This window comes from Mus caroli, unplaced genomic scaffold (assembly GCF_978045245.1).
Source record: "Mus caroli unplaced genomic scaffold, Mus_caroli_1 scaffold_3, whole genome shotgun sequence".
NCBI classification, from domain to species: domain Eukaryota; kingdom Metazoa; phylum Chordata; class Mammalia; order Rodentia; family Muridae; genus Mus; species Mus caroli.
In genome coordinates, this window is record NW_028227258.1 from 51,110,801 (window position 1) to 51,133,802 (window position 23,002).

A 23,002-nucleotide genomic window follows, 5' to 3' on the forward strand; every position below is an offset into this window, starting at 1 on the left:
TCCTCTGGTTTTTTAAAAAAGTAATTTTCTGTGCTTTCTACACTCTACAGTGTAGAAACTCTGTGTGTTTTCACGCCTTGACATTCACAGTGAAGGCCAGAGGACAATTGGCCAATACCAATCCTCTCCCACCACGTGGGTTCTGAACTCAAGTCATTGGGCTTGGCAGTAAGTGTCTTTACCCACTGAGCTACCTGGCTGGTTCAGTCCTCCAGGTTTATAAGTGGTCTAACCATGAAGACATCAAGGCGTGTTTATAAGAATGACGGAAAAGTCCTTGGGAGACACTAAAAGACTGCCTTCGTCTGTGGACTTAGACTTGAGTCTTTCTTAGTCCTTGATTTGGAATGGGACATTTGCACATCTAGAAACTGTTGAGAACTTAAAGCTGTGCACAGAGTCACCAGAAGTCAAAAATAGAATTGGGGGGCCGGGGGGGGGTAGGATTGAACCTTTCGCACCCCTGCCTTGGGAAGCACTGTACCACCCAGCTGCTTTCCCAGTCCAAGAAACAATACGTTTATCTTCACGGATCAATAATAGAAGAAAAAAATAAAAACATTTGATCTACTATGTGACAGCCCATTCATACAACCCTTTCATCCTTTCGCCTGAATATGCTCATTTTATTCTTGTTTGTTTGGTTGCTTCGTCTTTTTGACATAGGGTCTCACTGTGTAGCACAGGTTAGCTGTGAACTTCCAGTGTCTCTTCCTCAGTAGCATCCCAAGTGCTGGAATCACTCCCCCAACCCAGGCTTCCTCAATGTTACTCTTCACCACTTCTTAGGTTGTATATTCATGCGTTCAAAGTATGCTTCTAAGTGTCAGTTATGTGTTAAACGCTGCTCATATATCTATTTTTACAAAATTGAAAAAAAGAAGATTAGATGATACGGCAGAGGTTGCATAGCTACACATGAATTTGTACAGCAATGGCCATGAGGCTATCAATCCCCAGACACACTAAGTCCCATTTTATGCTTTGAACAACTTAATGGTATTCAGCTCCTAGGTTCTCTTATCTCCTGATTGCTTCAGCGTAACTTAGCCAAATCTTACTTGGGTTCTTGTTTCTCAAAAACCTAGGTCCTCGTGCCCCTGCCAACATTCAAGTCTTCTTTGACAGCGGGGCCCTAAAGGCGTCTGTTTCGTGGACCCCGACAGAAGGAGCGTTCAACTACACTGTGGTGGCATCGAGTGATTCTTCCCAACGCAGCTGCAGCACAACTCTCAGCTCCTGTAGCATTAGTTCCTTGCAGTGTGGAAAAGAGTACCAGATTTCTGTCTCATCAAATAACGATGCTGGGTCCAGCAAGTCCTGCTCTGCACCAACCCTGAAGACTGGTACGTGAGAAAAAGGAAAGCCCTGCAGGGTCGATGACCAAAGTGGCTGCCATAGGGACCAGACATCCCCAGCAAGGCCCTAGAACAGGCTAGAAGCAGTTAAGTGGTCTCAGCTGGGCATAGCCTGCTCTAAGCTGGGCACACATTTATAATACTAACATTTAGGAGGCTGAAGCAGGAGGTCTGCCATGAGTTTGAGGCCAGCCAGGGTTATATAGCAAGAACTTGTCTCAAAAACAGAAAAGAAAGGCTGTCAAGATGGCTGAGTGGGGAAAGGGGTTTGCCAGAAAAGCCTGTGTTTGATCCAGGAATCTACACAAAGGTAGAAGGAGGAAAGGAGACCAACTCTAAAGAGTTGTATCTGTCCTCCACATGCATGATGCTGTACCCTCCCCTGCACATTACACACACACACACACACACATGGACACACACACACACGAACATACACATACCACACACACATAAACAAAAACTTTTTTAAAAAAAAGAAAAGAAAAAACAAGCTAATCCTGGTCTAAATGAAGGTATTGAGCTGGGGATTTTGAGGACTGAACAGTGCGGATATAGAAACATATATTGTAGACTGCATACAGCACTTCTTTGATGATTCGCAAGCGTGGCCTCTATGCGTGGTCTTTTATTAAGTCTTTTTCATCTTTCTCTTACTTTGTTCTATGTTATTTGGTTTTTACTTCTAGAGACAAAGTCTCACATAGTTGTCCAGGCTGGTTCTGAATCCCAGGGCTCAAGAGACCTCCCATCAGCTGCGGCCTAGGTGTCCATCGCCATAACTGGCTTGCTCTTTTAATTTTTAAAGTTTTGAAAACTCTAAGATCCAGTTTGTTATTTCTAGCTCTGTGCAGTACAAGTAGCTAACTGCCTCTTAGAGTGTGTGTGTATGTGTATGTGTGTATGTGTGTGTGCATATGTGTGTGTGTTTTATGTATTATATGTATTTGGTACATGAGGATGCCTGCAGCCATGTGTGCACCCATAGAGGCCAGGACATTAGGTATTCTCCCCAGTCCTCTCTGCCTTCTTGCTTTGACAAAGACTCAGTCATCTCTCACTGAACCAGAAGCACACCTGTTTGGCCAGTGATCCTGGAAGATCTGCCTGTCTCCATCCACCCATGGTGGGATCACATGTATATGCAGCCAGACTCAGCTTTTCATGTGGTTCTAGGGCTTTGAACCTGGGTCCTCATGGCTAAAGAGAATACTCGGACTCATTAAGCCATCTCTCTTGTCCCTAACTGGCTCTTCTTGACATGTTTCATGGCAAAAGCTTGGTAGGAGCTGTTTTTACAAGTAAAAGATGGGAGATTTCTAGATCTAAGTGTGTCTCAGTATTTCCCCATTTTTTCCCCTGTGGGAGATGTAGACATATTCGTGAAGGTTTGCTGCTGCATTTAGAAGCCTTTATGAGTCTGGAGAATTGGAACTAACATTTAATGGGATCTATGACATCTCAGGCACCATAACTACATTACTTAACTCTTAGGATAATTTTGAGAGCTGTCTCTCTCTTTTTTAAAATTGTTTTTTTGTCTGTTTCATTTTTCTTGTTTGTTTGTTTGTTTGTTTGATTGTTTGTTTAAGGCAGGGCGTAATGAAGCTTGGGCTGGCTGCAAACTCACATCTATAGCTGAGTCTGGCCTTGCTCTCCTGATCCTCAGTTTCCATCCCCCTCATGCTACAAGCTTGCACCACCGTGTCCAGCTTATGTCTTCCTTTTAGATACAAAAACTGACTGAGGCTCAGGGAGGCAGAGGCCATTCGCTCCAGTGCACACTGACAATAAGAGGCATAGCTGAGATCTCAGCTCAAGCTTGCCTGACTGCCATCCTCTGGGATGAAGACAATGTAACAATGTCCACTCTATTCAACTGTCAGAGTTCTGTCACTGCAAGGTGAAAAGGAATTCTGAACAGAGGGCTGGAGCTCAACAAGCTGGCGTCCTCTCCTCCACAAGGGAAAGAAATGTAGTCCAAGTCTCAGACCACAGCTTCTTAGAGTCCCATTAAATTAAGGTCACCAACACTGTGAATAGATTTCTTCTTACAAGTTTGTTTAGCAGGTGCAGTAAAAGCCATTCTGAAGATGGAGTGACTGAGGATGAAGGAAAAGATAAGACGCACTTCAGAGACCATCATTCCGAGTCAGTTACTTAATGCTGGAAAGAGCATCCTACATTTTTAAAATTTGGATGCACATCTAGGGAATGTTCATAAAACCCAAATACCCAGATGCTACCACGAAAATTAGATTGGGATTTCTGGGAGTAGATTCCAGATAGAAGAGTCTTCAATAGCTGCCCGGTTGATACTTACCATGTTGTCAGTGTTAGGGCTTCTGAGAGAGTCCCTCAAACTTTTAATTCCTGCCCTTCTTGATCCACGAGGTATCACTGTAGTGTACATGACACAGTCAGTACTGACCATGAGAAAACTTGATTTATCAATAAAAGAACTATGTTTTCTGAAAGCTCATGGATTGGATGAGTGACCTTCATTTGAAATCATTCTTTTAGGAGACTTCAGTCATGCTAATCTTAGATAAAAGAAATATGTATTGCCTTGACACAGAGAGCCAAGCACATTAGCCAAGGAGACCCGTATCTATGGAAGAGATAGTTCAGCATCTATTGTATGAATTAAAATTTGAGAACATCTGAGCGTATCTCCTGGGCTTGCACTGAGTTGTGCTTATGTCTGATTTGTTACTTGTCTGCGCATATAGCATTTAGCTATCTGTTTAGGATGTTCTCTGGAGATGGGATGGTCATGAGAATGTGGCTCTGTCACTGAGTGCACAGAAGGCGACAGTTAGGAGAACTCCCCACTCTATGAAGGCTTTGTACGCAGCTCCCAGAAAGACTCGGTTACCCCTGTGTCTTAGTCACTATTCTATTGCTATGAAGAGACACCGTAACCATGGCAGCTCTTAAAAAGGAAGACATTTACTTGGAGGTTTGCTTGCAGTTTCAGAGGCTTAGGTAGCCACCCCTGAGAGCTACATCTAGGTCTGCAGGCTACAGGAAGAGCGAGAGCGAGAGAGAGAGAGAGAGAGAGAGAGCAAGAGAGAGAGCGAGAGAGAAAGCGAGAGAGAGAGAGAGAGAGAGAAAGAGAGAGAGAGAGAGAGAGAGAGAGAGAGCTGGGCCAGGCACGGGTGTTTGAAACCTCAAAGTTCATCCACAGTAACACACGTCCTCCAACAAGGCCACACCTCCTAATCCTTCTCAAATGTGCCACTCCCTGACAACTAAGCATTCAAATATAAGAGCATATTGGGCCATATTCAAACCAGCACATCCTACCTTTCTAGTTATATTAGCTGGGGCAACTCAGTTATCTTTTATGGGCTTCATTTTTTTCAACTGTAAAATGATAGTAATTATTGTGAGAGTAAAAGAAAGCGTTAGCAGAAAACATAATGGGTATATTTTTACCTCCAAGAAGATAACTCCTGGGTATTTACTGTTTGGCTCACATCAAATAGACTTCATCTCTAATTAAGGTGAAATCCACACTTTTTTTTTTCCTGAGACAGAGTCTCTTTATGTAGCCCTGGCTGTCCTAGAGCTCAGTATGTAAACCAGGTTGGCCTCAAACTCACAGAGGTCTTCCTGATTCTGCCTCCCAAGTTATAGGATTAAAAGCATGAACCATCACACCTGACAAAATCACATATCTTACTTAAGCTGACTCTCAGATTTTCGTGGCATATGCTGGGGATATAGGTTGGTTGGTAAAGTGTTTGCCTGGCATGCACAAAGCCCTGGATTTGATCCTGTAGCACATAAAAAAGCTGGTGTGGCGGTACATGACTATAATCCAAGCGCCTAAGAAATGTGGGTAGGAAGATCAGAAGTTCAAGGTCTTCCTTGGATCTTTAGTAAGTTCTCCTGAAGCCTTGGATACATAAGACCCTATTTCAAACAAATAAACACTTCCGATGGCCTATTATTTCAAATAACACTTGTTATAATGAAAGAATTGGGGTAGTTCCCTGGTATTTAGCATAATCTTTGTTTGTATAAAATTATGTTCTAATGTGTCTGGTACATGGTTTTGCATGTTGTGCATCAAATTCAGTCTGTCACAGAACTCAGAGTTGTTGATTTGCATTGTCTTGGCATCTCAGATAGCTGCCAAGATGCAAAAGAAGTCTCTTGCGATAGCCATTCGACTGCTCTTTTTTGTTTGTTTGTTTTTTTTTATTGTTTCCTAGTTGCTTGTGCACCTGGAAGGGTGATGATCCAGGAAGAGCCCCCTGGTCACTTGTCTGTGGCTTGGTCCAATGTGGAGCTGGGTGACTATTATGTGGCTTTCGTGAAGAGTGATGATGGCTTGGAGGTACACTGCAATACCTCCCTCACCCAGTGCAACTTCTTGTCTGAGTGTGGCTTCACGTACTTCATTAGTGTGTTTGCCTATAACAAGGCAGGGCAGAGTCCTCTGGGCGATGTATTCAATTACACTACAGGTAAGTCATCTTTGATGCCGGTAAAGGGAGTCATTCTTTGATGAAGAATAGCTTAACTCCCATGCCTCACGTTCTTTCCAGAGTAGGGATGATTTAGTTTTGGAGACAAGACTAACAAAAATGCAAGGATGAGGAGAGAAAGAGGAGGGAGGGGCGGGAATGCATTTGTTCAACCGAACTCTGGAAAACTGAACCTTCTACAAAGTTCTACACAGCCCTCAGGCCTGTTTGAGGTTCTGAAGGGATACAGTCCCTCCAGGAGCAGTCCTTTCTTGGAACCAGGATGACAGAGGCAGTGGCCAAGATGCTATATACTGTGGAGGGCTTTTGAGTAGGACACCTGAGATTAAGTCCAACTTAACCTCTAAGTCAGTCATGCTATAAGATAATGATGTATGCCTTACTACTCCCTCCACGTCTGCCACTACAACATGGGACGTTAACAATACAGGTGGAAAAGGACTTTGCATGTGATGGAGCAGAATGTAAATATTTTTATTAACACTATTATTATGTCATTATCAGCATCTGTTATCTTGGTAGCTATCACTGTCCTCCTCTAGGCTTGGATCTTACACCGGGCAGTGATCATGCTCCATTTATCTCTCTGGCATCAGTGTTAATCATAGTGTGGTTGGCACAGAGAGAGAGAGAGAGAGAGAGAGAGAGAGAGAGAGAGAGAGAGAGAGAGATTAGATATTTGGAGACTGGTTGAGTGGGTGTCTTGAAATGAATTATTAGTAGAATATTATAATTGTAAGATGTGCTAAGGGTGGATTAGGATCAATTTTACCAGGATGGCGGGGATGAGCAGCTGGTGCTTTGGGAGTTTAGAAAAGATTCTCAACGAGGCCTCAAGAGCACAGGAGCAGCCTAGAGCTGGAGTTCAGCAATGAATGGGATGTAGGCAGGCAAGGACACCAGAGGTCAGTGGGGTCCTTAGGGCCTCCTTCAAGATTACAGTTATCATCTCTATGCACGCATCCCCCATCCTTACCTGATTTAGTGTCTAGGTGGACAGACAGGACCTGAGAACTCAGGCTCAGTATGACAAAAGTGATCAGATTCTCTACAAGAAAGACCCAAAGTCTCCCAGGCATAGAGATTCAAGAGCACAGGTCAGGAGGAGACCTGAGAGATCTGATGCTCCCTTGGAAACTGTGCTGAGGATTTGCCCCAGGGGCAGTGAGAATCAGGTCAAGGTTGGGGCTGACCAGTCAGTCCTCCTGCAGTCATTTAGGAGGGCAGTGGGTGGGGAGGTTAAGACTGGATACCCGCTCTGGTGGCATTGTGCCTGTGACCTTGGTTCCCTCTGCTTTCAGCTCCGTGTTGTCCTAATGACATTAGCCCAGTGTTGGTGTCCAGTGACAGGGTGGAAATTACCTGGTCTCCTGTGCGTGGTGCTGAACTCTATGAAACCAAGGCCATAGCTGGGTATAGCGTTGTGGAGTGCAACGACACCGCTCCTGCTTGCACTCTCTCTGCCTTGGAGTGTGACACCAAGTACAATGTCACAGTGTATTCCTTCAGTGAGGTCCGAGGCAGCAATCTGTCATGCTCTTCCCACTTTATCACCACAGGTAAGGTACTGCTATGATGTCATTCCCTGATGTCTCCGTTGTCACTCTTGCTCTGTGCCTCAGGATGGCTATTCAGTAAGGCTGAAAATGGGGCTGGGGAGAGGGCTCAGTTACTACTCACTTACTATTCCTGTAGAGGATGTAAGTCCAGGTGCCAGCGCCTGCATCAGGAAGCTTACAACCTCCTGTAACTCCAGTTTCAGGGGTGTGATGCCCGCTTTGGGCCTCTGTGCCACTGTATGTGTGAGTGTAAGCCCACACTCAAGACAGAGGAGAGAAGAAAGAAACTGGAAAGACAGTAACAGAAGAGATCACGGAGAGTGGGGGAGGTTTTGGCCCAGTTACTGACCCCAGCTATCGGGATCTTTTTGCTACTGGAGACTGACTGCCTACACACCAGGAGGTGTGCAGGTGTTTGTCTTGGTTATTCTTTTGGGTTTTAAAGTTCAAAATGCTTTATTTTCCAGTTGGCCCAAATCTGCAGGAACCTAATGCTCTATGCCAACATCAACAGTTTTCTGAAAAAAGGTTCTGTGAATTTGATCAATAGATATGTATGCTTAAAAACTGTGAGGTTATTTTTAAAGAATATTATTTAATTTTTCACAATTTCATACATACGTGATATATTGTATCACTCTGTCATGATACTCTTTTAAGTCCTTCCCCCCATCAGGTAGTCTATTAAAAAAAAAAAAACTTAGTTTATTGCCCCACCCCCCTTTAAGATAGGGTCTCTTTAACCTAGAGTTGCCTTAAACTCACAGAAATCCTGCTTCAGCTTACAAGAACTGGGATTGCAGGCATAAGCCGTCATATCTGGCTCCATTTCAATGTATTGTTTATTTTTTTGAAATGGGTCTTACTTAGCCCAGGTCGGCCTTAGACTCACTATATAGACAAAGATGGCCTGGAACTCCCTATCCACCTGCCTCTACCTCCCAAATGCTAGGACTCAAAGCCCGTGCCTCGCAGCTTAGTTTATACAGTGTTGGGAACAAAACCCAGGTCTTAGGGAATGTTAGGCAGGTCCTCTACCAACTGAACCACACCCACAGCCCTGATGGTCTTTTTGTTAGAGGTAGAGGGGAGCAGGTAGAGGAATCCATTTTAGGCCAAATGGCACATGGGGTATATTTGACTCCAGTGTTTTCATTACTAATCTATACTTCTTAGCTCCTTGCAGTCCTGAAATAAAAAATATTTCGAAGGATGCGTTCTCTATGATCAATGTGCGCTGGCGATCAACTAATGAAGGCGCCACTTACACGGTGACGGCCCAGGGGAAGAAGGGGTTGTTCCAGTGCAGCAGCACCGGGGAGACCTGCAGGATGGGGGGCCTGCCCTGCGGCTCCATGTTCTCTGTCACTGCTGTGGCCGAAACTCAGGCGGGAAAGAGCCTGCCCAGCTACAGTGTGCCCCTGGAAACAGGTGTGTGGCTACACTAACTCGGTGAGTCCTTAGGAATCGCTTTAAGACATGAATTTGATTTAATCTGCCCCATGGATGATAAAAATACAGCACTTGGTGTCTTTTCAAAGAGCCCCAGTCTTAGAGGGGAAAAAAACCACAAACTTTTGATATTTTACATGTTTTATAACCATATCTTCAGAAAGTCTCTTGTCTTGCCCAACATTCACTTCAAAGGAACAAAACACTGGCCCTGGAGAAACAATCCTTAGAATCTATATTCTCCCAAGACACAGTCACACAGCTAACAAGAAACCAAAGGAGCTGTTTTCCTATTCATGTCTCTGGTTGAGCCCTTTCAATTTTTTTCTCTAAAAACTACTTCCTGGGTTTAGTTTCTAAGGCTGGACATAGGCCAGTGGTTTAAGGGCGTTTACTGCCCTTGGAGAGGATTTGTGTTGAGCTCCTAGCACCTAAATCAGGTGGCGAACAACCACATATCACTCTAGCTTCAGAGATCCAACGCCCTCTTCTGGCCTCCATGGGGAACTACACTCATGCAGGTGGGGATCATGGGGGGGGGTGTCTCACACACAATTAAAGTAAAATAAATAGTTTTTATAAATGATTTCTGGATTTAGTTTTCTCATCAGAAAGAGGCAGGCAATACTCTTACAGGATAGATGAGAGCTCTTAGCTAACTTAGTTACAAAGCATTTAACTTTGTGCCTGATACATATGATGAGACCTCCATTACAGAAAGCTCTTATTGACTGAGAACATTATATTTGAAAAACCATTTAGCCATCAGGCATGGTGGTTCACACCTTTAATTCCAGCACCCAGGAGGCAGAAATAGGTGTATTTCTATGAGTTCAAGGCCAACCTGGACGAAAATAGTGAATTTGAGACACTCCAAGAGCTACACAATGTAGCCCCTGTCTCAGTATCCTCCTAAGACACTTAGCAAATTACTTACACTACTATGGATGCTATTAGCATTGGTAGACTGCTTACCAAGCACATAAGAAGTCCTGGTGTGGTTGTGTGCACATATAATTCTAGCATTCAGGAGGTGGAGGCAGAAGATCAGAAGTTTAAGGTTCTCTAAAGATAAATGTAGGGGTCAAGGCTAGCCTACATGAGACTCTCTCAAAAAAAAAAAAAAAAAGACTTGGGAAAGACAACATTTAATCCAAAGCCTGCCCTAGGTACTGTTTTCCATATACGGTATATTACAAGATATATCAAAGGGTATGGACAAAGGAAATTTTTAATTTGAACGAGAAAGTATGAGAAACTTAGGATTTTGAGTAAAACACGAGCAAAGCCCTTTTCTTCTTTTTATTGTGGGTGAGTGTGCATGTATGATGGAGGAAGGTGTGAACATGCCACAGCATGCAGGTGGGAGTCTTTGTAAATTCTGTTTCCTTTGAGCGTCCCCGGGGATTGAACTCAGGTTGTTGGGCTTGCTCATCAAGTTCTTTGCCCAAAGGACAACCCCAGGTCCCATTATTGGTTACTTTCCACGAGTCATCTGTGGAATAGAACTAAATTCATTCTTTCTTCCTTCCTTTCTTTCTTCCTTCCTTCCTTCCTCTCTCTCTCTCTCTCTCTCTCTCTCTCTCTCTCTCTCTCTCTCTCTCTCTCTCCCTCCCTCCCTCCCTCCCTCCCTCCCTCCCTCCCTCCCTCCCTCCCCCCCTCTCTCTCTTTCTCTCTCTTTCTCTCTTTCTTTCTTCTTTTCTTTTTTTTCTATTCTCCCCACCCCATTTTAGTGCCCTGCTGTCCAACTGGTCTGACAGCAGCTCAGGTCACCCAGTCTATAATCAACGTGAGCTGGACTATTGGGGCAGTGGCTCAAACCTATGTGGCAGTGCTGGAGTCATACATCGGACAGTCTAAGTGTCACACCCATCAAAACCACTGCCTTCTGGGATGCATCACATGTGGCATCAACTACACGGTGGCATTAAAAGCCATTAGTTCCACGGGACTGACTGCAGATTGTGCCTATCAAAGTTATTCTTCTAGTAAGTAAATTCTAAACATTAGCTCTTGAGTATTGCTGTCTTAATCACTCACTGTTCTATTGCTGGGAAGAATTACCATGACCAAGGAAACTCTTTTGTTTGTTTGGTTTTGGCGTTGTTTAGTTTTTAAGGCAGGATTTCTCTATACAGCCCTGGCTGGTCTGTAACTCCCTCTGTAGACAAGGCTAGCCTCAAATTCAGAGTTTCACCTGCCTCTGCCTCCTGACTGCTAGGATTAAATGTGTGTGCCACCATCACCAAGCCCAAGACAACTCTTATAAAAGAAAGCATTTAATTGGGGACTTGCTTACGGCTTTAGAGGGTTAGTCCAGGATCCCATGATCGTCATGATGAGAAGTAGGCAGGTATGGTGCTGGAGCAGTACCTGGGAGCTCTACATCTTCATATAAAGGCAATAAAGAGGGGGGGGGTGTCTGGTGGGGGCTTTTGAAATCTGAAATACAGTTAATACACATCCCATAATAAGGCCACACCTCCTAATCCTTCCCAAACTATTCCACCAACTGGGGACCAAGCATTCAAATATATGAGGCTATGGGAGCCATTCTCATTCAACCCTTCAAACCACTAAAATTGCTAAGGATTCCATGGTACCTGGTCCAGATCCAATCCTTCCTTCTCATTTAAAAAGATGGTGCATCTCTACCCAGCTTTCCTTAGTGGATTATTTTTTAGTGGATGTGGGGTGGGATGGGGCACACTTGATGGTGGAGCCTCAATCACTCATCACCTTATTGATTTGTTTGTTTATTTCTTTACTTATTTTGGTTTCTCAAAACAGGGTTTCTCCATGTATCCCTGACTGTCCTGGAACTCAGTCCGTAGACTACTCTGGCCTCAGGTTTGTAGAGACCAACCCGGCCTCTGCCTCCCAAGTGCTGGAATTAAAGGTGTGCACCACCACCACGTGAAGGTGTCCTCTTCACCTTATTTTTTAGATATAAGATCTCTCATTGAATGTAGAACTCACTGGTCTGGCTACATTGGCTGTCCACTAAGCACCAGGAATGGTCTTGTCTCCCCCTTCCCAGTGCTGGTATTATAGGCACATGCCATCCTGGCAATGTTGTGCCTAGTTTTTACATAAGCACTGGAGCTCAAACTCAGGGCCTCACGCATGCGTGGCAAGCACTTCCCTGATATAGCCATCACCCCAGCCCTATTCATGCAGATTACTTCCTATCATATTTACAATTCTCTTTGACTTAGAACTTCAAAGCTCAGAGGTTTCTGTCAGTAGTTGGTGCACGACTTCTGGTAAAGCGTCTGAGTTGTTTCCTGAAGGGATGGTTTTGTATGGCAGAGACACCTGGACTGAGGGGTAACTCATCCTTACAGAGTTTCTAGAAAACATCAGAGAGTACATTCTACCTGGTTTGCACCATTCTCTCACAATGTTCTCTCTCTCTCTCTCTCTCTCTCTCTCTCTCTCTCTCTCTCTCTCTCTCTCTCTCTCTCCCTCTCCCTCACCACTTCAGCTCCTTGTAAAGTTTCTCACTTCAGCAGGTCGGACAGAGCAAAGGCCTCTTTCTACACCATTGTTCCTTGCTCTCCACAAATGCCAAGCCACTCCCAAGTAACGGGGAAGAAACAGCAGGCAGAGTGGGCTAGCAAAAGACTTCCTCTTACATAATTCTAACCTGCTGAGGCAGCTGCTTGGAGGGCTGTTTTTGAAGAAACTCCAGGGACTGCCTCCAAGCTAGAGGGGAAATTGCATGGTAGTTATTAGCTGCCACTTCCCAGGCCTGGGGCAGTGGGGTTAAAATATAATTTTAGCATCTTAAAGAAAGTTGAGATTGCCCTCCCTGAGAGGCTGTATTAGAAATGGCTTCTTTTTGTTTTGTTTTGTTTTTCAAGACAGGGTTTTTCTGTGTAGCCCTGGCTGTCCTGGAACTCACTCTGTAGACCAGGCTGGCCTTGAACTCAGAGATCAGCCTACCTCTGTCTCCCCAGTGTAAGGATTAAAGTCAATGAGCCACCACCACCTGGCTAAAATATTTTTTTAAAAAAGAATAAGACTGATGTCAGTCTAGGCAAGGTGGGTCATGACTATAATCTCTACTTGGGAGGTACAGGCAGAAGGGTCAGGAAATTAAGGTCATCTTGAGCTGCAGGACAGCTAAAGGGGACCCTCTCTCAAAGCAAAACAATTGATTTCTATCAGTAAAAGGAATAAATTAAGCCAGGTATACTAGGTACTTTTCTTGTGGCTTTGGCAAAATATTGAACAAAAAGTGGTGCACACCTTCAGTCCCAACTTTCAGGAAGCAGAGACAGGCAGATCTCTGAGTTCAAGGCCAGCCTGGTATATAGGGTGAGTTTCAGGATAACCAGACCTACACACAGAAACCCTGTTTAGAAGAATCCAAAACTTAACACCAAAACAAAACAAACAACATCAACAAAAACACCACTACCAACAACAACAGCAACAACAACAACCTTCAGGAGCTAAGTGACTGGTCCAACAGTAAGATCGTCCACTGTTCCTCAGAGGGCTTAATTTCAGCGACCAGCACCCATGCCACGCAGCTCCTGACACAACTCCAAGAGTATGCCCTCTTCCAGCCTCCTCAGGAATTGCATCCACATGCACAACATGTACATACCCAGAGAGAGAGTTAAAAATAAGTCAACAAACAATGCAATTACTTTTTTAAAATGTCAGGAAGGGTTGATTTCAGTTCATGGGACTGGCACACAGTGTCTGAACTCAGGAACCCAATAGCTGAGTGATTATCCACAGCCAGGGACCCCCATCTGATGGGATGCTACCACCCACTTTTAGGGTGGTCTTCCCACCTCACTTAACATAATCTAGATATTCCTTTACAGACTTTTCAAGAAGGTAGCTTTAGATAATCTGTCACAGGCTTGCCTGTGGGCTTGTTTCATGGATGTTTCTAGATCTGATCAAGTTGACAGTGTCAACCAACCACACCAGGCTCCTGCCTGGCATCCCAGAACTCAGAAAGCTGAGACAAAAAGGTTCACCAGATAGCCATGATTTCAAAGCCAGTCTGGACTATACAGCGAGTCAGACCCTGTCTCAAACTGACTCTCAAATAATCAACCGTGTTAATCAATATTGGTGAGCATAGTGGTATACTCGCAGAATCCCAGCACTTGAGACTAAGCAAGAAAATGAATTTAAGGGCTAGCCTGGGATATATCAGAATAGTCCATCTCAAGCCAATACACATACGCATACATATGTGTGTGTGTGTGTGTGTATATATATATATATATATATATATATAGAGAGAGAGAGAGAGAGAGATAGACAGACAGACAGACAGAGAGACAGAGACAGACAGAGACAGACAGAGACAGACAGAGACAGAGACATCATGCACAAACCAAGTGAGTCTGATTATCTTTCACAACTTAAAAGATTATACAATATGATCTTTATTTTAGCTAATGAGCATTCCACCATCTGGTATCCTAATGTGTGGCCTACTCAAAATATTTGGAGGACAGGAAGGATCAAAAGTGTACCTAATCACTTGGCACGGTGAAGCATGAACCAGCCTGTCAGAGAAGCAGTGCTACTTGGCTCACCACCGCCATTTCTTTTTCAGCTAATAGTGAGCACAGTGAGTTATATTTAAACTTAGTGCCACTAAAGTCAAATAAAATCGGGGCATTGTGTTATAACTTGGTGGGATCGTGAGTGTTTGACTCATAGTTTGAGTCACGAGAAGGGCAGTGTCTCTCTGCCAACTGTAGACCTTTGATTCACCAGTGTTCTATATTAAAAGCCCCATACCCCTCCCTACCCACACATGAATCTCTGATCGTGTGGCTCAGCACGGAAAGAACATCTGCATCCCTTCAAACCTTGCTCTGTTCTAACTAAGAATTAATCATTTGGTGCAGAAGATTCTACTTGTTATCTTTCTCCTCTGGGGTAATTGTAAATATGACCATGCTTGTATGGTGGTGGGATAAATAATTCTATATTTCTTTTTTCCTATAGGTGTCTGTTGCCCACTGGGGGTCAAATTATATAGGCTGGGCCCTAATGGCATCCGGATCTACTGGCAAGCCTCCAGGGGCGCTGCCAATTATAGCACCGACCTCTATGGTTCCAAAGGCATCTTTACATGTGCCCCACATGCCGGTCTAAGTTTCTGTGACATCACCAACATCCCCTGTGGGGACGTTTACACCGTGATGGTCTCACCAGTTGCTGAAACAGGACTGAAGCTTACTTTCTGCCCGAAAAAAATATACTCAGGTAAAGCCAGTTAGGACCTTAATTTAAAACCAACCTTGGAGCCAGGCATGGTGGCGCATGCCTTTAATCCCAGCACTTGGGAGGCAGAGGCAGGCGGATTTCTGAGTTCGAGGCCAGCCTGGTCTACAAAGTGAGTTCCAGGACAGCCAGGGCTACACAGAGAAACCCTGTCTCGAAAAAAAAACCAAACCAAACCAAACAAACAAAAAACCAACCTTGGAGCTGTGTGTAGCTCAGTAGGACAGCACTTGACATAGCATGCACAAGGCCCCAGCACCCAAAAGAAAAACACAAGAGGAAGATTAAAACTAACCCTTGGGCTGGTAAGGTAGTTTAGTGGGTACTCCAGTTTGTTTTCTGTTACTGTGATAAAGACCATGATCAAAAGCAACTTAGGGGAGGAAGGATTTGCTTGGCTTATAGGGCACAGTCCATCCTTAAGGGAAGTCAGGGGGTGGGGTAGGAACTGGTGTAGGAGCAGAGGCAGGAAATAAGGAGGAAGGCTGATCACTGGCTAGCTCTCAGGCTCAGATTCAGCTACCTTTCTCATACAGCCCAGCACTTCCTGCCTAAGGGTTGTACTACCCACAGTGGACTGCACCCTTCTTCATCAACTGTCAAAAAGTCAAGTTCTTGAGCCGAGCGTGGTGGCGCATGCCTTTAATCCCAGCACTCGGGAGGCAGGCCAGCCTGGTCTACAGAGTGAGTTCCAGGACAGCCAGGGCTATACAAAGAAACCCTGTCTCAAAAAAAAAAAAAAAAAACCAAAAACAAACAAACAAACAAACAAAAAATGTCAAGTTCTCACGGACCTGGCCCCAATCTGCTGATGAAAAATCCTCAATCGAGGTTTCTCCTTTCCAGATGATGTAGACTGGTTCAAGTTGACAATAAAAACTAACCAGAATAGTGAGTTTTAAAAGTGCCTGCCAGGCGAGCTTGATGACCTGAGTTCAATCCCACATTAGTTACGGTTTCTATTGCTGTGATTTAACACCATAACCCAAGGCAATGTGTGAAGGAAAAGGGTTTATTTGCTTCTTCTTCCATTACTGAGGGAAGTTAGAACAAGAGCTCATTTGGGGTGGAAACCTGGAGGCAGCAGCTGAGGCAGAGAGCACAGAGAAGTGCTGCTTACTGGCTTGCTCTCCCGTGGCTCGCTCTCCCGTGGCTCGCTCTCCCGTGGCTCGCTCTCCTGTGGCTCGCACTCCCGTGGCCGGCTAAGCCTGCTTTCTTATAGAACCAGCTCAGGTGCTGCACCACCCACAATGGCCTGCACCCTCCCACATCAATCACTAATCAAGAAAATGCCTTACAAGCTTACCTACAGCCCCATCTTACAGAGGCTTTTTTTTTTTTTTTAAATTGAGTTTCCCTCTTCTTAAGTGACTCCAGCTTGTGTCAAACTGACAGAAAACTAACCATCACATGGTGGCAGGACAGAACTGACTCCTGAAAGTTGTTCTCGGACCTCCAAAGAAATGCTCTGGTGCACACCAATGCACGCACACTCTCACATGTACAAAATAAATAAGTCTGAAAAATCAATTAAAACAAACCTTCAACTCAGACCTGTGAATTAAGATTCAGACAATCCCATGTAAATGCTATGTGCGAATTGTCTGAAGCTGCTGGAACGCCGGCTTCTTTGGAACTGGATGTTTTGTAATTTAATGTGGACCTCTGTCCCTCTCACTGTCTTTTGCATGCCCTTCAGAAACTATTTACATAGTAAAGTGAATTCAAAGTGGAGATCTGGAAACAGATTTTTTTTTTTTTTTTTCTGAGACAAGGTTTCTCTATGTAGTCCTGGCTGTCCTAGAACTTGATCAGTAGACCAGGCTGGCCTCCACCTCAACTGCCTCTGCCTCAGATGTGTTCCACTGCCCGGTTGAGACAGATTTTTAAACATAGTCTAGAGGACAGTAAACACCCTGACTTGTTGGACCTTAAAAGACTTGAACTTTGCCATACAATGGTCTACAAAGCAAGTTCCAGGACAGCTAGGGCTCTGTTGCACAGAGAAACCCTATCTTGAAAAAATAACAAATCAAAACAAACAAAGCAAAACAAAAAACAAACAAACAAAGGTCTTAACGTTTTATTTACACAGATTTTGAATGAGGTCTAAGGAAAAGTTTGAGGATCGTAGAAAAAGGAATTTATGAATCATAAATTAAGTCTGGAAATATGTGAGTGGGTAGACAGATTATGATTACAACCCAGGTCTGTCAGCCTGGGCATCTCACCGGAGCTGGCAGGAGACATTAGCAATTCTCTTGTTCTGCGTTCCAGCACCCTCTGCTACCTTGCCCAGGGCAAGTCATATATTTTTCATGTGCTTCTAAGAGAAAAGCAATAACAAAGCCCTAGGATTTTGCAAGTGAACAGGAAGAAGAAAAAATGGCTCATGAGCCATCACTGATAAACAGTCCACACTTTCTAATTAAATGGAGGTGACAGGATGGTTCAAGATGGCTCTGGGTGATGGAGCATGGCCAGCTCCTCCTAGGGAAGGTGGTCCCGATGTCCTTAGATGTCCTGCTTTGTTTCTTTTTGGTTTTTTTGTTTTGGTTTGGTTTTCTGTGTTTTGTTTGTTTGTTTGTTTGCTTGTTTTGGGGGGAGCGTTATTTTTCCCCACAAAGGAATCTGGCCAGCCTTGTGAGAAGAGACAGGAATAGATTCTTGGGATACAGATGAACTCTTCAGAAGGTGAGCTTACCACTCAATAACATATTTTGCTCACTGGATATTTCACAACTTAATAAGTGTCTTCACAGTTATATCTGACTGAGTCTCAAAATAACCCTAAGATGTAGACTCAGCAGACATGAACTGTCTCTGATTTATAAATAAGGAAACTGAGGCCCAACAGCTCCATAATCTTTATCTACAATAATTTTCTTCGAGTCACTAAATTGTATATGGACCCAATTATGCATAGACACAAAATGGTCACTGGGGGGGGTTGGGGGTTCTTCCCAAAAGTACACTTGGAGTATATAGTTTGTCTTACTGCTTGTGTACTCCAAAATGGTTCAAGCCAGATCAACCTTTTCATTCTTCCCACCCCATTACATCTGGAATTTTTTCATAGAAACTGTCCAAGTGTGGTTGTTGTTAGGACAAGAAGAAACCTATGCCATTGTTCAGAGAGGGGTGTATACAGAGCTGGATGTAAATATAGGTCTGAGGTTGCTCTGTGCATTTTTGGGAGAGGGTGTGTGTGTGTGTGCATATCCTGTGCAGGCAAAGGAGCTAGGCTGTCAAGTGCATCATTAGAAGAGGGAGCAGCCCAAACCCAGGGGTGTCCCAAGTTGCCAAACCATTCACTACGCTTGCCTACCTCAACGTTGCCTTCTCTTATAGGAGTTTTTCTTCTTTATCTTCAGTCTACTTTCCATTTTTTGATCTTTAGCACTTCTGGAGATGAAATTCAGGGTATTATACATACTTGGCAAGCACCATTCGTCTGAGCTAACAACCTCCAGGCCTGCCCCAAACCTTCTCTTAAAACTTTCTTTTGAAACAGTGACTTGCTAAATTGCCCTTCCTGGCCTCAGCTGCCTAAGTAGTTCAGATTACAAGTGTGCACCTCTGTGCCCAGCACGTTTATTCTTTTTCTTTTTTTTTTGTTTTTTGTTTTTGTTTGTTTTTGTTTTTCGAGACAGGGTTTCTCTGTATAGCCCTGGCTGTCCTGGAACTCACTTTGTAGACCAGGCTGGCCTCGAACTCAGAAATCCGCCTGCCTCTGCCTCCCAAGTGCTGGGATTAAAGGCGTGCGCCACCACGCCCGGCTTTATTCTTTTTCAATGTGTATATATTTTCCATCTGAGATATATCAATAGGGTTGGAAAGATGGCTCAGTGGGTAAAGTATGTGCCACACAATGTTAAAGACATGAGCTTGAATCCCCAGGACACAGTTGAAAAGTCAGGGCAGCACACACTGGTAGCCTCAGCACTTGTTGTTGCAGGGGAGGTGTTAGGCAGAAACTTATTAGCTAACTCAACTGTCTTAGCTAGGGTTTTATTACTGTGAAGAGACACCATGACCAAGGCAACTCTTATAAAGGACAACATCTAATTGGGGCTGGCTTACAGTTTCACAGGTTCAGTCCATCATCATCACAGCAGGAAGCACGGCAACGGGCAGGCAGCCATGGTGCTGGAGGAGCCAAAAATTCTACATCATGGTGCTGGAGGAGCCAAAAATTCTACATCATGATCCAAAGTCAGCAGGAGACTGTGTCTTCTACACTGAGCATAGCTTGAGCATAGGCGATCTTAAACCCTGCCCCCACAGTGACACACTTCCTCCAACAAGGCCACACCTAGTCTAACAAGGCCTCTAATAGGGCCCCTTCCTAAGGGCCAAGCATTCAAACACATGAGTCTGTGGGGGCCATGCCTATTCAAACCACCCCACCAACTTAGTCAAACCTATGGACTTTACGTTCAGGAAGAAAGACACTACCTCAAAATCTGCAGGTGGAGAACAATCAAAGAAAGACACCTGACACCCTCAGGTTTCCACTTAACACACTTGTGCATGTGCACCAACATTAACAATTATAACTCACACACACCATAAATATGCAAATAAATAAGTAAATAAATAGGTCAATGAGTGTATTCTTAATGCTTATGTTTTTATTTTACTTTATTTTATTTTTTACAGTTACCTGTTCTGGCAGTACTCTTGGAATGGGTAAGTCATTTTTCCCAAGCAGAGAAATAGGAGAGAATTTGTGTGTCTGTGTTTCCCAGTTACTTAATGAAATTATGATCAAAGCTAATGCTAATTCCTAAGAATGCCACATGCTCCTTTGATGTAAGAGTGCCATGCCCCCCTTCACATTGCACAAACCAAGATGAATTCCTTTAGATGTTGAAATCTTTTTAGTCTTCTAGAGTCCCATAGAAAAATGCAAATTTTTTTGGAGGGCAGCTGGTTATTCCTGCTCCGCGAATACTTACTTTGGCAATGGTTCCAGCCTTGCTGCATGCTAACATTCCTTGGAGACTTTCAATTTTACTGATGCTAGGGCTCTGGCCCCTGAAGATCTGGCATAATTGTTCTAAGTCGAAGGCTGGGCAGCAGGACTTTTAAAAGCTCCTCTGGTGATTTTAAAGTGAAGTGAAGGCTGAGAATTGCTGCGGTAAGCAGGACTTCTCCCCCAGCTGGTGCAGAGCCCCGCCAGGCACATTTGGACTTGGCAGGGGCAGAGGCTTTCCACACTAATGAGGTGAGGTCTGAACATGCTTTGAATAGCACAGCCTTAGAGAGAAGCAGCCCCTCCCCTCTCTGAGTAAGCCATTTGAGAAGCTCGGCACTACCGTGGAAATCATTGTGTCTAGGAAGGATGTCTAGATTTCATCATTTTCTTCTGTGAATACTGGACCAGTCAGATCAGGATTCTGGCTGGCAAGGACCCCCTCCTGACCTACTAAAAGGAGCCCTGGGGATTCTGTTCGCTTAAAACTTCCTTGATTCTTGGTCTATTATAAATCTTGCCAACCCCATGAGTTGACTTTTTTTTCCCAGGTCAGGGTCTCACTATGTACCCCTGTCTAGCCTGGAACTCACTTTGTAGACCAGGCTGGTCTGGAATTCACAGAGCTCTGTCTGCCTCTGCCCCACCCCTACCCCCAAGTGCTGAAATTAAAGGTTTTTACAGCACAATGCCTGCCTGCCTGCCTGAACTGACAGTTTTTGGAGACTATGTGTAGCCCTGGCTATCCTGGTACTCATTCTGTAGACCAGGCTAGCCTCAAACTCACAGAGATCTGCCTGACCCTCTTTCCTGAGTGCTGAGATTAAAGACATGTGCTACCATACCACCGTGAACTTGCTGATCTTGTCTGAAATGACCTTCTAAGAGACGATTTTGGATTTAAATCCTGCTGCTCTTATTTGCCAGTAGTTGAACTATTCAAATTCCTAAGCCTAGTTTTCCTCATTTGAAAACTGATGTAATAGTCACTTCATGAAACATAATGACATTAAATGAAATGTAATTAATTGGACACAGTGAGAATTCAGGGTCAGCTTCATCTCATAACTCCCTAATATGTTCTAGATATTAACATTTTAACCTTAGCTCTCATAATACTTGAACACATTAGTTTTTAAGTATGGACCCAACAATACCCATGTTATCTGGTAACCTTTTAGAAATGTTGCCTCTGGGGTTTGGCCAAAGACCTAGTAACTGAGAAATTCTGGAGCCTGGTAACTCTGTGGGTTTGGCTTGGGTGTTTTGTTTTGTTTTTCAAGATGGGGTTCCTTTGTGTAGCCTTGGCTGTCCAGGAACTAGCAACTAGCTCTGTAGTTCAGGCTGACCTCAAACTCACAGAGCTCTGTCTACCTCCACCTCCCCAAGAGCTGGGATTAAAGGTTTTCACACTACGGTGCCTGAGATGGAGCTGGGGAGGGGTTGATTGTCTCTAAGGTTGTGCTATTCAAAGCCTATTCAGACCTCTCACCTCATTAACACATAAAGCCTCTGTCCCCTGCCAGGTGCGCCATCGCCTGGCCAGCAACTCTGTTTTAACAAGCAGCCTTAGGTTAGAGGATCCGGGCTCTAACTTGGAGAGAGCTTTTGTTGCTGGAAACCTGATGCCTGGCTAGAGGAGAAAGTGACAGGTGTGGGGTCTGTGTGCCCTGTGTGGTATCCTTCTCCTTTGGTACCCAGCCAGCTTCAGTGTCACCTGCTCATCCTGTGGAGCTTTGGGGACTCTCTTCCCCACGACATCCTTAGCAGTTGAAGGTTCCTATTCACCTTGTGCAAATGTCTGAATGAATGAAATAGTGGAGGTTTTAGGAGGGGTGGGGTGGAGGGCACAGCAAGTTGGCCTGAGGGTAAAAGAAATATCCCTCATCCAATCAGTACTGTGAGCCCAGGGATATTTAGAGGATTCATTTCATGAAGCAGGGGTTTAGTCACGCTGGTTAGTCAGAAACTTCTGGTCGCTTTGAACAGCTTGGTAGCTCACATTCCTCTTTGCTTGCTGTGAAGTGCTATAAAAAAAAAAAAAACAGCTTTCTGAATATTGACAGCAATGTCTGAGTTTGTGACACAGCCTCTGTGTCCTCTTCCTTGTCCCTTTAGTGATTTACAGAGGGAAGAGGAACGATACAGCGAGCCCCAGGTAAATACAGATACTCCACAAGGTGAGCAGAGAGCATTAATTCTGTCTGATTCCACAGCAAGATTTTTGTCCTCCGTTTTGAAAATTCTCTTCACTTCCCTTCCAGGGTCCCTGTGTTGTTAGTGAGCAGCCATGGAAACTCGCTATTAGAACACAAAGTACCGTAGGCTAGGCAAAGCTCCTTTGCGCTTTAAAGGAGGAACTCAGACTGTTTGGAGAGGACAAGGTCAAGTGTGTCGTCGGCTGCAGAGAAGTTCAAGATGAGCTGTGGAGAGGAGAGGACTCCACAGAGGAAAGGCCCAGAAAGTCCCCTGGAAGGTTGCCAGACCGAGTCAGCACACTGTCACAGCCTGGATGCATAAAAGCCATGCTTAGCAGAAACTTGTTTGGAGGCCACAGAATGTCGCCTATCCCAAAGCCACGTAGCCCAGGCCGGCCTTGAAGTCTCAATCCTTCTGCCTCAACCTCCCAACGTGCTCGGGTTACGGGCATCCACCATTATGCTCCATCACAAACTTTAATACTTCCTGGCCAGGGGTCTCTCAAAAGCTTCCCTACAGCATCCTCTCCACAGAAGGATGGAAGTGCACACCCCCAGTCAAGCCATCCTCCAGAGGACAGCATTCACCCCAAGACAGGCCTTTGTAGAGGCCTTTAAGCTTGAGTCTAGAGCAGCTGCTGCTAGGGCAACTGTGTGGTAACAAACGCCTTCGGCCCAGGTTCCCGGG

The 23,002-nt window shown here is 44.5% G+C and overlaps 1 protein-coding gene across 2 annotated transcripts in view; it reads left to right on the plus strand.

The window, feature by feature from the left end:
* Positions 1 to 22,278, plus strand: part of Fndc7 (fibronectin type III domain containing 7) — a 33,262-nt gene extending 10,984 nt beyond the window's left edge. The window contains exons 5-12 of one of the 2 annotated variants that reach the window (XM_021158798.2): positions 1,089 to 1,346; positions 5,582 to 5,836; positions 7,159 to 7,416; positions 8,593 to 8,847; positions 10,602 to 10,856; positions 14,860 to 15,120; positions 19,801 to 19,830; positions 22,235 to 22,278. In XM_021158798.2, coding sequence (XP_021014457.1) covers positions 1,089 to 1,346; positions 5,582 to 5,836; positions 7,159 to 7,416; positions 8,593 to 8,847; positions 10,602 to 10,856; positions 14,860 to 15,120; positions 19,801 to 19,830; positions 22,235 to 22,278 — 1,616 coding nt within the window. The remainder of the gene's footprint in view (positions 1 to 1,088; positions 1,347 to 5,581; positions 5,837 to 7,158; positions 7,417 to 8,592; positions 8,848 to 10,601; positions 10,857 to 14,859; positions 15,121 to 19,800; positions 19,831 to 22,234) is intronic. The other variant, XM_021158799.2, reaches the window with a different exon arrangement.
* Positions 22,279 to 23,002: the final 724 nt, after the last annotated feature.